The sequence below is a fragment of the Mobula birostris genome, chromosome 24 (genome assembly GCF_030028105.1).
Source record: "Mobula birostris isolate sMobBir1 chromosome 24, sMobBir1.hap1, whole genome shotgun sequence".
Taxonomy (NCBI): Eukaryota; Metazoa; Chordata; class Chondrichthyes; order Myliobatiformes; family Myliobatidae; genus Mobula; species Mobula birostris.
The window spans coordinates 37484289-37499929 of NC_092393.1; the positions used below are offsets into that span (position 1 = coordinate 37484289).

Consider the following 15641-nt stretch of genomic DNA (forward strand, 5'->3'; position numbering starts at 1 on the left):
GAGCTAGTGGAATATATGCCTATCTTGAGAAGTTTCTAATACAAAAGGGAAAGACATTGTGCTTTAAATAATTGGTTGGGCATGATTTGGGCACCATACCTCTGCAAAATATAGTTTTGTTAGACCATTTACAAAGATGAAACTGCTGTTCCAAGTCTGAATTATGATAGGTTGCATAATGCTTTTCTTAAAAAAAACCTTTCAAAGTTTGAAGGGTACTCCATTTGAGGAATTTAAAATATGTTTCAGTGAGGAATTTACAGGGGGAATCATTCCACTGATGTACTCTAAAACAAGGCATGATTAAATTTAGAACCCAGGGCATACAGGGGATACCACATAAAGGATGTGACTACTTATTCTATAACTTTTAAGCTCAAGAGTTGGAATGTTAAGTGGCAAAGGTATCAATAGACAGAATCAAAGGCAAGTAAATAATTGAGCACAGACGTGTCATTGTCTAATTGAATGACATATTGGACATGAAGGATTGAATAATCGATTTCAGTTTCTATAGCCCTTAAAATTCATTTATTTCAGATAGTCATTCAGCAAAAATTGTATTGACCATTACTCCAAGCAGTAGAGTCCAGGCCCTTACCATTTGCTGCATAAAAAGAAACTTTGTCATGTTTAGTTCCTTGCTGATTTTCATTCTATCTCCCCTAATTCTTGACTCCTCTCTCAATAAGAACACATTACCCTAATCTACTGTACCCTTCACGATTTTTGAATATTTTTAGCAGATCACTATCAAATCAATTCCAACTTCTTTTCCTGAACAGCACTCCAACTGTGGCCAAATCGGTGTTTTATAAAGATTCTTTGTAATTTCCTTGTTCCTCCATTTTCATCTGCTTTTAAAGGTTAGGATTCCATATGCTTCTTAAACCGCTTCCCCAACCTGTCACTTTCAGAAAACTAGAAGCTTCCACCCTCCAGTTTCTCTGCATTAGTACACCTTTCAAGACTGTGCCTGCATTAGATCAACTCTTCTCACCTTTCTTACTAAAATGTAGTATTTTGCATTTTTCACCATTAAATTCCACTTATTACCTATCCATTTGTTCTATTGCTTCCAAGTTATTTGGCATCAATCAACCATAACATTCTTTCCACATTTTCTGGAAATAAAACATATTATTCTGGTAACTTTGTACTTGCTAAAGACCATCAGCAAAGATTTAGAACATCTGTACAATGTCAACTGCCAACTCATACTCCTAGGTAGAACAGGACCACCCAGTTGATAGACTAGCATAAGGCAACTAACATGGAACATGCAGGGTTTTATTTTTGCGGATAGGAATTTTTGATTAATCCAAATTCTGACTCACCTTCATTTCATCTAGCATTTTCAAACAGGAAGCATATTTTGACTCATAAAACTTGAAGATGATATCTCGCACTTGTGGCTCCAATTCAAGAAATAACTTAAAAGAGCTTGCAGTGAGAAAAATAAATGCTAAGATCAGAGATTGGTCTTAAGGTTCATCAGTTTATAAACACATTTTTGTCACAAGTTTCAATTTACATTCACAACATTAATATAGAGATCATTCTTGACAGAAATTCCATTCAATTATTAGGAGTGGTCATTGTTGGAGTGGACAGTGTTAGAGTGGTCAGGCTTTGGCTCAACAGGCTTGGGTGAGAACATGCAGAGGCAAGCTTCTATAAGTTTTTATTTCTCTGTCTATTAGTACGCAGCTAGTGTAGTGAAAATAGGTCCAGGATTAATGATATATTCTTGTTGTGATATGTGGGAAGTCTAGAAGCTCCAGTTTTCTTGATAACTACATCCACATGAAGTGCATCGAGCTGCAGCTCCTTAGAGACCATGGTAAGGAACTGGAGCTGCAGATTGATGGCCTTCAGTGCATTTGGGAGAATATGATAGGAGTTACAGGATGTAGTCATCTTAACTTGCAGGAGACAGGTACCTGGGTGACTGTAAGGAGATGGAAAGGGAATAGTTATCCAGTGCAGAGTATCCCTGTGGCCGTTCACCTCAGTAGTTAGTATGCCGTTTTGTATACTGTCAGAGTGGTGGTGCAGGGGGAAGAACGACTTACCGCGGCAAGTCATAGTGGCCGAATATCTGGCACCAAGTAGGGCAGAGGATGAGTGCAGTAGTGATAGAGGATTCCATCATTAAAGGAGACCACAGGAGATTCTGTGGATGTAAAAGAGACATTCGGATTGTATGTTGCCTCCCAGATGCCAGGGTCAGGGATGTCTTAGATCAGGTCCACAGAATTCTACAGAGGGAGGGTGAGCAGCCTGAAGTCATGGTACATATTGGTATCAATGATATAGGTAGTACAAGGGGGTCGTCCTGAAGAGAATATGTAGGGTAGAAAGGTTAGGTAGAAAGCTGAAAAGCAGGACCTCCAAGGTAGTAATCTCTGTATATGCCAGTGAGGGCAAGAATAGGATGATTTGGCAGATGAATGCTTGGCTATGGAATTGGTCCGGGAGCAGTGTTTCAGATTTCTGAACCATTGGGATCTCCTCTGAGGAATGCATGACCTGTACAAAAAGGATGGCTTACACCTGAACCTGAGGGGACCAATATCCTGACTGGTATATTTGCAAAAACTGTTGGCAAAGGGATGGGAACCAGACTGATAGGACTAAGGATGAGGCAGATGGTATTCAAGTAGATGTAGTGTGTATTGACATTGAGGAAGGACAGGCAGATGATAGGGCAAAATCACAGGACGAGTTGAGCTGCAGAAAAGGGGCAAAATTTAAAAGAATGATGAATATAGGACTGAAGGTGTTATATTTACACTGAGTATATTGCGTAACATACAGTATAAGGTAGATGATCTTGTTGTGCAGTTAAGAGATTGGCAGGTATGATGTTGTGGGCATCACTGAGTCATGGGTGAAAGAAGATCATAGTTGGGAGCTTAATATCCAAGGATACACACTGTATCAAAGGGCAGGCAGGAAGGCAGATGGGGTGGGGTGGCTGTGTAGGTAAAAAATGAAATCAAATCCTTAGAAAGAGGTGACATAGGATCAAAGAATGTAGAATCCTTTTGGGTAGAGTTAAGAAACTGCAACATACAAAGATCTTGATGGGAATTAATTATATGTTGGCCTCTGAACAGTAGTCAGGATATGGTATACAAATAACAACAGGATATGGAAAAGGAATGTAAAAAGGGCTATGTCACGATAGTGATGGGAGTCTTCAATATTCAAGTAGATTGGGAAAATCAGATTGGTGCTGGCTGGCAAAAGAGGGAATTTGTAGAGTACCTATGAGATGGCTTTTTAGAGCGGCTTGTGGTTGAGCCCACTTGGAAAAAGGCAATTCTGGATTGGGCATTATGTAATGAACTAGTTTTTTATTACAGAGCTTAAGATAAAGGAACCTTTAGGAGACAGTGATCATTATATGATAGAATTCACCCAGCTGTTTGAGAGGGAAAAGCTAACATCAGATGTGTCAGCATTACAGTGGAGTAAAGGGATTTACAGAGGCATGGAAGAGCAGCTGGTAAAAGTTGATTGAAAAGGGACACTAGCAGGGATGAAGGCAGACAGCAATGGCTGGAATTTCTGGGAACAATTTGGAAGGTGCAAGATAGATACATCCCAAAGATGAAGTAGTATTCTAAAAGGAGGATAACACAACCTTGGCTGACAAGGTAAGTCAAAGACAGTATAAAAGCAAAAGAGAAGGCATATAACACAGCAAAAACTAGTAAGTTAGAGGATTGAGTCACTTTTAAAAGCCAATGGAAGGCTACTAAAAAAGCCAGAAGGAGAGAAAATATGAAATATGAAGGTATGCTAGCTAATAATATAAAAAAATACCAAAAGTGGTTTCAGATATATAAAGAGCAAGAGAGGCGAGAACAGATGTCAAACCCATTGGAAAATGACACTGGAGAGGGGGACAGAGGATTGGCAGATAATCTTATTAATTACTTTGAGTCTGTCTTCACTATGGAAGAGACCAGCAGTATGCCAGAAAGTTGAGTGTCAGTGGGCAGAAGTGAGTGTAGTTGGTATTAAGGAGAAGGTGCCATAGAAGTTGCAAGGTCTGAAGGTAGATAAGTCACTTGGACCAGATGGACTACCACCCAAGGTTCTGAAAGAGGTAGCTGAAGAGATTGTGGAGGCATTAGTTATGATCTTTCAAGAATCTGGATAGTTTCTGTAATGGTTGCTGAAGACTGGAGAATTGCAAATGTCACCTCACTCTTCAAGAAGGGAGGGAGGCAGAAGAAAGGAAATGATAGGCTAATAAGCCTGACTTCAGTGGTTGGGAAGATGTTGGAGTCCATTATTAAGGATGAGTTTTCAGGGTACTTGGAGGCATATGATAAAATAGGCCAAAGTCAGCTCAGTTTCCTTAAGGGAAAATCTTGCCTGTCAAAATAGTTTGAATTCTTTGAGGAAATAACAAGCAGGACAGACAAAGGAGAGTCAGTGGATGTTGTTTACTTGGATTTTCAGAAGGTATTTGACAAGGTGCCATACATGAGGCTGCTCAAGAGCCTATGATTTCATAGACAACATACTAGCATGGATAGATAGGCTGTCTGGTAGGAGGCAAAGAATGGGAATACAGGAGACCTTTTCTGGTTGGCTGCCGGTGGGTGACTGGTGGTGTTCTGCAGGAACAGTGTTAGGATTTCATCTTTTCATGTTATACGTCAATGAATTGATGATGGAATTGACGGCTTTGTGGCCAAGTTTGTGGACTATATGAAGATAGGTGGAGGGACAGGTAGTGCTGAAGAAGCAGTGAATCTACAGAGGACTTGAGACAGATTGGGAGAATTGGCAAAATGGCAGATAGAATATAATGTAGGGAACACAAAACACTCTGCAGATGCTGGGGTCAAAGCAAGACTCACAACACGCTGGAGGAACTCAGCAGGTCGGGCAGCATCCGTGGAAACGAACGGTCAACGTTTCGGGCCGGAACCCTTCGTCATGACGAAGGGAATGTAGGGAAGTGTATGGCCATGCACTTTGGTAGAAGAAATAAAGGTGTAAACTATTTTCTAAATAGGGAGAAGATTCAAAAATCAGAAGTGCAAGGGGATGGAAGTGTTTGTGCAGTATTCCCTAAAGGTTAATTTGCTGATTGAGTCTGTGGTAAGGAAGGCAAATGCAATTTTAGCATTCATTTCAAGAGGACTAGAATATAAAAGCAAGGGTGTAATGCTAAGGCTTTATAAGACATTGGTTAGACTGGACTTGGACTCTTGTGAGCAGTTTTGAGCCTTTCATCTAAGAAAAGATGTGCTGACATTGGCGAGGATCCGGAAGACATTCACGAGAATGATTCCAAGAATGAAAGAGTGTGCATATGGGGAGTATTTCATGGCTCTGGGTCTGTACTTGCTGAAGTTTAGAAGAATGAGGGGGGATCTCATTGAAACCTATGGAATATTTAAAGGCCTAGATAGTGTGGATGTGGAGAGGATGTTTCCTATAGCAGGGAGTCTGGGACCAAAGAGCACAGCTTCAGAATGGAGGGATGACCACTTAGATCAGAGATATGGAGGAATCTCCTTAGTTTGAGGTGGTGAATCTGTGGAATTCATTGCCACAGACAGCTGTGAAGACCAAGTCACTAGGTATATTTAAAGAGGTTGATAGGTTCTTGATTAGTCAGGTGGTCATAGTTTATTAGGGAGAAGGCAGGATAATTGGGTTGAGAGGGATAATAAATCAGCCATGATGGAATGGCAGAGCAAACTTGATGGGTTGAATGGCCTAATTCTGCTCCTATGTCTTATGGTCTTATAGTCTATTTATTCCACTTTGGAATGGCAAATAACATAACTTCTCTCATCATATTTTTCTACTTTTGTCCTGCATACATCAATGTACCATCTCTCAACCAATCCAAAGAAAGCCAAGGTTCTAAGTTTTTGTATGCTAGCTAATAGGAAATATAACAAACTTAATGTGCTATACAATAAAAATACATTGCAGAAATTAAAGGGTTTGCTGTTAGTGTATTATAATTTATATATTTTTGACAGATTTTCTTCAGTTTTTCTTAAACGAGATGAATATTTTACAAGGATGTCAAGGTGAAGTACATTGTTCAATTTTTTTTTATATATGAAAAGATATTCAGATTCATAGCTGCTCATCTATATTTTCACCTGCAAGCCAAAATAATGTAACCTAATGACATGCTAGGTGTTGCTGCTTGAATTCATGAAACATATATAGACACATTTAAAATAGTGAAAATTTATTTTATAGCTCAAAGAAGAAATGTGATTATATTCTTTGAACTATAGTATTGAGTCAGTCTTAGGCAGCACAAGCAGACTATTAGTTGCAAGACCCTTCAACGGCTTAAGGAAGGGATTAGCAATGTGTTCTGATTATCTAAAACAACATGCAATCGTCAAGTACAGAAATGCAGGGCCTGATCCAGTGAGAATACATCTAACATTATTCAGTCTACCATTTACACCAAATAATAATGTGGCATATATCAGGTGTGACATTTACACAGTCCATCAAGCTTGTGGAAATGATTTTTTGTTAAACCATTAATGAGGGGCTATCCATTCTCAAGAATATGTTCCATTTTTTTTTCATTACAAAATTACCAATGCCCCAAGCAAAGTTTTCAAAATTATTATGAAGTCATTTTATTCAAGTTCTACAATGTGCTTAAAATGACCATAAAGGTTTGGAGCATTATGGATTAGTGGAGTACATTAGTAGAGTTCACAGTCATATTTCTACTGAAATAAAGGACAGAACTCAGTTCATCATAATACACTAAAATCTTACTGAAGTAACATTGTATTGTACTGAGAAGACCCAGAACATTTGTCGTTAAATAGTTCATTAGCTTTTACATATGCATTAAGCATATCAGATATGATTGGCTACATTTTCCACCTTCGTAATTAAAATCTAATTTTTTGTGATCATGCGATCCAAAATGGCTTACTCAAATAATATTTATGATTTTCTCAAATGAAATCATTTGCATAAACTGCAAAGAATTTCAAGGCGCTCTCCCAACTTCTCCAGACATAGAAAATATAACTGAAGGTGAGCAAGCCTCTTTCCAATACAAGTCTGTGATTCTAAAATAAAGCTCAAAGAAGCTTAAACACTTAGAGATTGTATTATATTATCTTCACCTGCTGGAGATGACATTCCTTTGAAGTTCTTGCCTATCAAAAGTGGCCAGTGCACAAAGTCCTCCATAAACTGCTACATTGCTGGGAGACAGCAGCTGATAAATGAAACAAATACGTGTGATTTTTTTAAATCTGCAAAATATTTTACTCACTATTTTAAAGATTAGATACATTTCTTTTAATAAGTAACAAAAATTCAGAAGGAAATTTAAAATTTAAGAGACCTTAAATGTTAAAATACTTGCAATACCTCTTCCTCTACCTTCTAAACATTAAAAAAAATTAAAGTTCATAGTAAATTTATTATCAAAGTACATATATGACACCTTACACAATCCTGATTCATTTCTTGCAAGCAATCACAGTAAATAAAAGAAACAAAATAGAATCAATGAATGAACACACTGAACAAGACTGACAACAGCCAATGTGCAAATAAAAACTACAATACAAAAGGGAAAAAGAGAAATAATAATAAATAAGTAAGCAATAAATATCGAGAACATGAGGCAAAGAGTCCTTGAAAGTGAGTCCAGTCCAGTTCAGTTCAGTTCAGATGGGATGAGTGAAGCTGAGGGAAGTTATTACCCCTTGTTCAAGAGCCTGATGGTGTGGGTCCTAAGCTTCCTGTACCTTCTTCCTGATGGCAGCAGCAGCAGCGAGAAAAGAGCTTGACCTGGGTGGTGGGGGTCCTTGATGATGGATGCTGCTTTCCTGAGTGTGCGTTACGTGAAGATATGGTGAAAGGTAGGGAGGACTTTTCCTGTGATGGATTGGGCCGTAATCACTACTTTTCATAGGCTTTTCCCATACCAGGGCATTGGCGTTCCCATACCAGGAAAATAAATTTCCATATTATAATCAGACTCTTTCGCTAAAGTAAATTCAACCATTTGGAAAATGAAGAATACAATACCTTATGAATTCCAACAGAATTAAACTCAATTAATCTGGCAGATTTGGGTCTTCAGAGTTGCCAGACTGTCAAGTATGCTGGACTACTGGATGTTTTCCAATTATATCCCTCAAACACCTTTAAAAAACGTCCTATTTAAGATAGTATATAGCAGTATAATAACACAATAGAGCAAAGTATTTAAACCTAGCAAGTTTAAAGGAAGCACAGGAATGTGGGCTACTGCTTGTTAGTGGGAGCATGAAAACTGGGCCACGTGTTAATGGGAGTGCAGATACTGGGGACACTGTGTTAATGGAACTATGGGAACTGGGTGCAAAGTCATCAATGGAGCATGGGCATCAGTGAACTGGGTGCAAAGTCATCATGGTTTGCAACAACTGGAGAGTGAGTTATCCGAATTTTAATGTACACTGTTTATTAGACCATAGTTTATTGTTTTACCTACGAACAGTTCCATCATAATTTACATCAAATTGTAAATCAAATCTTACCTCAGGGAAGTCACAGTGATCAAAAGAAGCCAGTAAGAAGCATTTGGCTGCTTGCTTGTATTTTCGTGTTGCTAACTCGGCTAAGCCTATAGATTTAACATAACATAACATTTAGGATGAAGATGTTTGTTACTCCACTCCTTTGTATGAAAGTATACTAGCATTCATATAAGAGTCTCAGTTCAAAGAAAGGTTACTGAATAGGCTCTGTGTTAGCACTCTTGCCCCAAGTCAGAAGCACGAGTTCAAATGCTATATATCAATATCCAATCCTCCTGTTCAGATAGATACCTCAGCAATTTTTCTAAGAATAGTGAAATCTCCTAGTCCCCTGAAAACCCTCAATAATACCAACATATATCATGTAATTTATCACATTTCACTTAGCAAACTTTCAAGATGCAGCCAAGTATCCCATAGAAAACTGCAGTCACTGTGTTTCAAAATCATTTTATTGTCTTCAACAATGTGAAAATACTCTATATATACATTTTATTTGACTGCTTACATTATTCCCATAATTCCATCTCATACCCTAACCCAGATCTAGTGCTTTGTGCAAGGAGCCACAAAACACAAGCGTGCCTGCAAGCTGCATTTTGGGTAGCATTGAAAAGAAAAAATGTAAAAGAATTTTATTCTATCTATGCAATCAAAGAAACAGTTACAACATTACTATAATTTTGAAAGCCTTTCATGATCTCAGGATGTCCCAAAGCTCACTATCTCTTGCTTAGTTTGTGATTCAGCTGAAATACAATATGTAGTTGTATTTTAGTATTTGAAACTTACAGTATATCTATCCTAATATACACATTTACTGACAAACTTGTAAATCCTAATAGCAGCTCTTATCCTTCAATTCATTTATGCATAAGTATATTAACTCTTTAAAAAGTTATTATGCCTGTGAAAATTCTTTTATCACTAATGTACATTTCTGAATAAGGTCAACTCCACAATATGCCTACCAGCATTGTCCTCAGGCGAAATCTGGATAGAAGCAGCAATCTAACTTGCTGATGGAAACAAAATGCTTTCTAGAGGTTCCAACACAAATCAGATATTGCACTTAACTAATTATAGCCCTTATATCGTCTCAAGGAATAAAGGGTGAAAAAAAAAATCAATATTCTCACTAACCTGCTGCACATTTCAACTTGGTCAGCACGGCTTGATTCTGACTGTCCCTCTCACCTCTTTGCTGTAATAAAAATAAATTGTTTGAATAAAAGGAAAGTGAAGCAAGTACAACTGTAACTCAAAAGAACCAGCGCAGATTCCGACTGCAAGTATGGTTAGACAACATTGTTCTGAGTGTATTAATTTCGACAGTTGTATGGTCTACACAAACATTTAGCTGTGGACAATACATCACAAAAGTTATACTGAAGCCTTAAAGCTGATTCAAAGTAGCACCATCAAATTGTTCTCTTCTATTAGAGGGCTCAGGTATGAAGTAGTAAGAGAACTTTGACCTTTGGTCTTACAGTTGATCTTAGAAACATAAACAAGATAGATCATTTCAAATTAAGCAATTAGACATCAACGCTTTCTTACAGACAAGTATAGAAAAATTCCTGAAATCATTTAAGATATGGAAGGTCAGGATAGGAACTGTAGTTTAAATGAGACAGAATGGGTCAAATAATGCCCATGATGGAGGTGGCTGAGTTTGCAACTTCCTGCAGCTTTTTCAATCCCAAGCTATGGCCCCTCCACACCAGTCAGTGATGCAACCAGTTAGAATGCTCTCCACAGTACCTCTGTAGAAATCTGCGAGTGTTTTTGTGACATACCAAATCTCCTCAAACTCCTAATGAAATATAGCCACGGTCATGCCTTCTTCATAATTGCATCAATATTTCTTCAGAGAGGTTGACACCCAGGAACTTGAAGCTGCTCACTCTTTCCATGGCTGATCCCTCAAGAAGGATTAGTGCCTGTCCCGACTTCCACTTCCTTAAGATCATAATCAATTCCTTGATCTTACTGACATTGAGTACAAGGTTGTTGTTTCGACATCACTCAACCACCTAATCTATCTTGGTCCTGTATACCTCATCACCAGAAGTTATATCACCTGTAAATTTACAGATGGTGTTTAAGCTGTGCCTAGCCACAGAGCCACAGCTGTAGAGAGAGTAGTCTAAGCATGCATCTTTGAGGTGCACCAATGTTGACTGTCAGCAAAGAGGAGATGTTATTTCTAACCTGCAGTGACTGTGGTCTCCTGGTTAGGAAGTCAATGACCTAATTGCAGAGGGAGGCACAGAGGCTCAGGTTTTGGACAGTGCACAGAGACTACATCTACTGTACTGCAGCTCTCCATCACTTTCTCATAATAAGCTACTGCTATTGCAATTAGATCTCCCTTTCTTTCAAGCAGATTTTGTTCACATCTATGGCTCAGAGTCAAACAATAGTTAATTTCCTTTCTTTCCCATTTAATATTATTAGCATTACAGCACTGAATCTCCACTCCCAGGTTGCAATCCTACACCTGCAACTTTGATCTTCCTACAACTTACAACAAACCATAATTGATTCCATTGTTTAAAGAATAAAACTTCCCAGGACACCAAAGCTTCTCCAGCTATCTATAAGTCACAGGTCAGAGTTTGGTCGAATACTTTTGTTGGGATAAGCACAATTCTACAATACTTAATAACGTCCAAGGCAAAGCAGCCCTTAATACTGTAATTCCATTCATTATACTAAACATTTACTTCTTCCAGCATGGCACGGTATTGCGGGAGTTTATAACTTCTGTAAGATGAACTGAAGCAAATCACCTAGCATGCCAAACTACCTTGCAAACTCATGGCATTTGTGACCTAGAAGGCCAAGAAAATCACATCTCCCAGTTTTGCCTCTAAATCACACGATGCATGACTGGAAATTTATCACCAATGCTTCAACTTCACAGACACCAAATCCTAGACCCATCTAAGTGCATTATGGGAATTCCTTCAAAACATGGACCTTTCAAGAAAGTAATTCCCACATACCAGAGAAGAATAAAACATTGAAAGATGGATGTAATTAATTGTAGGAGTGGAAAAACTTAAGACTCATTTTTATATTTCCTTATTGTATACAAGGCAACAATTCACACACAGAGTCCACATGGTCACACAGAGCTATTTCATTGCCCTAGTAATTTTCCTTGGAACCTACTCTGATGCTTGATCAAGATTTAGGATGTGAAATTAGCAATTTTTATTTTAATTTCCATAGCAATACTGAAATGTAATTGGCTAGCCCATAAAAGGCAGAGGGTGGTAGTGGATGGAATATATATTTTGCCTGGAGGATGCTGACTGGTGGTGTTCCACAGGAAACTGTTCTGGGACTGCTGGTCATTGTGATTTTTGTGAACGACTAGGATGAGGAAGTGGAGGGGTGAATTAGTGAGTTTGCAAATGACACAAAGGTTGCAGGTGTTGTGGATAGTGTAAAAGGTTGCATAGGTTACAAATGTAGAAGGTTGTCGTAGACTACAATGAGGCAAGGTGCACAGCTGAGTCGAGAAGTAGCAGATGGAATTCAATTTGGAAAAGTGTGAAGTGATATACTTTGGAAGATTAAACTTGAAGGCAGAGTACAGGGTTAATTGCATAATTCTTAATAGGAGAAACAGATAGATCTTGGGGTCCAAATTCACATATCCCTGAAGTTAAGGTGTAAGGAAGGCAGATGGTGTATTGGCCTTCATTAGTTAAGGGATTTACTACTGCGTTCATTTCTGGTTGCCTCATAATGGGAAGGATGCAGAAACATTAGAGAGAATGAGACAGGAGATTTACCAAGATGCAGCTTGGGATCAGAAAACATGTCTTAAAAGGAAAGGTTGAGCAAGCTAGGGCTTTTCCTTTGGAGCAAAGGAGGATGAGAGGCAACTTGAAAGCGGTGTATAAGATTACAAGAGGCATAGATAGTGACAGCCAGCGCCTTTTCCCAGGGTAATAATAGGTGATACCAGAGAACATCCTTTTACAGTAAGTAGAGGATGCTTGGGGGCCATCACGTGATGACGTGGGATTGAGACGTGTAAATCCAGCTCTCCCGTAAAAAATCAGCAAAGTACCATTTAAACAAAGTTAATAAATACTTTCCGAAAACTACATATAAATTTCGTAAGACTACTCCCCGATATGCCTCGTAAACCGCAACAGAAGAAGTCTATTGTTGTGAAGTCGCCGCGAGAAGGGAAGGAAAAAGGGCCTACTGCAGCGATGGAGCCTCGGATTCAGGTTGGATCTCCTTCGGTGGAGACGCAGTTTATCTCTGGCGTAGAAGAACAGGGAGCAATGGCGACGGTAGCGGTCTCTCGGAAGAAGATGCCGGAATTGAGCATGCACAAAGAAGTACGCATACGCAAATCGACACAACTTAAACTACAAGAACCGACGGCCACTGCAACTGAAAGTGACTCAGAGTCAGAATTGGATATTGCAGAGAATACAGATGATGAAGAAGAGGAGGAAGAACTGGAAGAGACTGGAAGTAAAGGAGATGACGGAGACATAAGAGAGGCTTTATTACAATTAACGGCTGAACTAAGAAAATTAAAAACAGAGCTTAGAGACGTGAAGATGTGCTATGATAAAGCTATGAAAAGACAGGATAAAATGATTAAGAAACTTCAGAAGATGGAAAGAACAATGGAGCATATTAACGATAGAGTGGAAACAGAAAATGATGTGCTTGTCTGGAACACGGAAAGCAATCAACTCTTGGAGAAAGTGGACGTGTTGGAAAATTTTAGTAGACATAATAACGTTAAAATTGTTGGTCTTAAAGAAGGTATAGAGGGAGATAATCCAATAGAATTTTTTCAAAGATGGATCCCGAAAACCTTGCAAATGAAAGAGGAAGACCGACCAATTGAAATTGAGTGGATACATAGAGCTCTAAGACCAAAACCACAAGATGACCAATATCCATGATCAATTTTAATAAAATTCTTAAAATTTCAAGACAAAGAAAGGATTCTACAGGCCGCTGCCCAAGCTGCCAAGAAGAGAAAGGGGCCACTGATGATAGAAGGGAAGAAAATTTTTTTCTACCCTGACAAAAGTTATGAACTTTTGAAAAGAAGGAAGAAATTTAATCCAGTGAAAAAAGCCCTATGGGATCACGGTTATCAATTTATATTGTGTTACTCTGCAACCTTGAAGATTTTTTTGCCTGGTGGAGAAAAAAGATTTTTTGACGATTACCGGAAAGCGGAGGAGTTTGTGCGAGATTCTTTGAATATTCACCAGATACAAGAACAAACCTAGGGGAGCGAGATGGATTGAAGATGAAGACTGGAACAAAGATTAGGCCTGTTGGATTTTTAGGCAGATGAATATATAAATATATTATTAATTATATGAGGGAAGGGAAGAAAGGTTAAAATTTGAGGAATATTAGCTGGGAATAATGACATTAATTTTTTTTATATATATACAATTTTTTGTTACAGGGAGCTGGAAGAAACACTGACCAATCGCTACGTTATTCACGTGTGCAAACGTGGCAATAATGGAGGGGGCTAGTGTTGTGTATCTTTTCATTCACAACATTACTGGGGGGGTATTTTGTTTTTTCTTTTTTTGTATCTTATCTGTCTTTTTTTCCCTTTTTGCCTGGATGATTGGGAGGGAAAAACACAACAACATGGTGAAGTTCAAAGGGATTCCCCAGGGAACTATGAGGGTTGAGAAGCTAAGTAATGTTTTAGATTTTAAGAGATAAATATGAAACATTTTTGAATATTTGGAGTCTTTATTTATAGCTCTGATGATGAAGATCTTGGTTCCTTGGGGGAAAGTAAAAAATATATATTAAATTTATTTTTATCCCATGGAGCATGTGCAAACCTTCCAATATTCAGGCGGTTCTTTTTTTTTTCTTTTCTTTTCTTTTTAGGTAGGAGTATATATCGGTGGGGGGAGGGTTAAGGGGAGGGGGAGGGTAGATATTATTTTCTCATGTATCACTTTGAAAACTCAATAAAAATTATATTAAAAAAAAGTAGAGGATGCTCCCTCTGCAATTGGATCCTTGACTTCCTAACTGGAAGACCACAATCTGTGCAGATTGGTGATAACATATTCTCCTCATTGATGATCAACATTGGTGCACCTCAACGATGTGTGCTTAGCTCACTGCTCTACTTTCTCTATATCCATGAAGGCGTGGCTAGGCACAGCTCAAATACCATATATAAATTTGCTGACAATACAACCATGGTTGGTAGAATTTCAGGTGGTAACAGAAGGCGTACAGGGGTGAGCTATGCCAACCAGTGGAGTGGTGCCACAGCAACAACCTTGCACTCAACATCAGTACAACGGAAGAGCTGATTGTGGACTTCCAGAAGGGTAACACAAAGAAACATGTACCAATCCTCAAAGGGATCAGAAGTGGAGAGAGTGAGCAGTTTCAAGTTCCTGGGTGTCAAGATCTCTGAGGATCTAACCTGGTCCCAACATATTGATGCAGTTATAAAGGAGGCAAGACAGTGGCTATACTTCATTAGGAGCTTGAAGGGATTTGGAATGTCAACAAATACACTCAAAAACTTCTATAGATGTACCGTGCAGAGCATTCTGACAGGCTGCATCACTGTCTGGTATTGGGGGAGAGGGGGGCTACTGCACAGGACTGGAAGAAACTGCAGAGTGTTGTAAATTTAGTCGACTCCATCTTGGGTACTAACCTACAAAGTACTCAGGACATCTTCAAGGAGCAGTGTCTCAGAAAGGCAGCATCCATTATTAAGGACCTCCAGCACCCAGGACATGCCGTTTTCTCACTGTTATCGTCAGGTAAGAGGTACAGAAGCCTGAAGGCACACACTCAGTGATTCAGGAACAGATTCTTCCCCTCTGCCATCCAATTCCAAAATGGACATTGAACCCTTAGACACTACCTCACTTTATTTTAATATACAGTATTTCTGGTTTTTGCGCAATTTTTAATCTATTCAATATACATATACTGTAATTGATTTATTTATTTATTTATTTATTTTTGTACTTTTTTTTCTTCTATATTATGTATTGCATTGAACTGCTGCTAAGT

At 38.6% G+C, this 15641-nt stretch overlaps 1 protein-coding gene across 2 annotated transcripts in view; it reads right to left on the minus strand.

The window, feature by feature from the left end:
• gps1 (G protein pathway suppressor 1) overlaps positions 1–15641 on the minus strand; it is a 75604-nt gene that overhangs the window by 22118 nt on the left and 37845 nt on the right. For both annotated transcript variants that reach the window (XM_072241894.1, XM_072241895.1), the window contains 4 exons: positions 9708–9768; positions 8565–8650; positions 7155–7249; positions 1338–1443 (listed from right to left, as the gene is read on the minus strand). In XM_072241894.1, coding sequence (XP_072097995.1) covers positions 1338–1443; positions 7155–7249; positions 8565–8650; positions 9708–9768 — 348 coding nt within the window. The remainder of the gene's footprint in view (positions 1–1337; positions 1444–7154; positions 7250–8564; positions 8651–9707; positions 9769–15641) is intronic.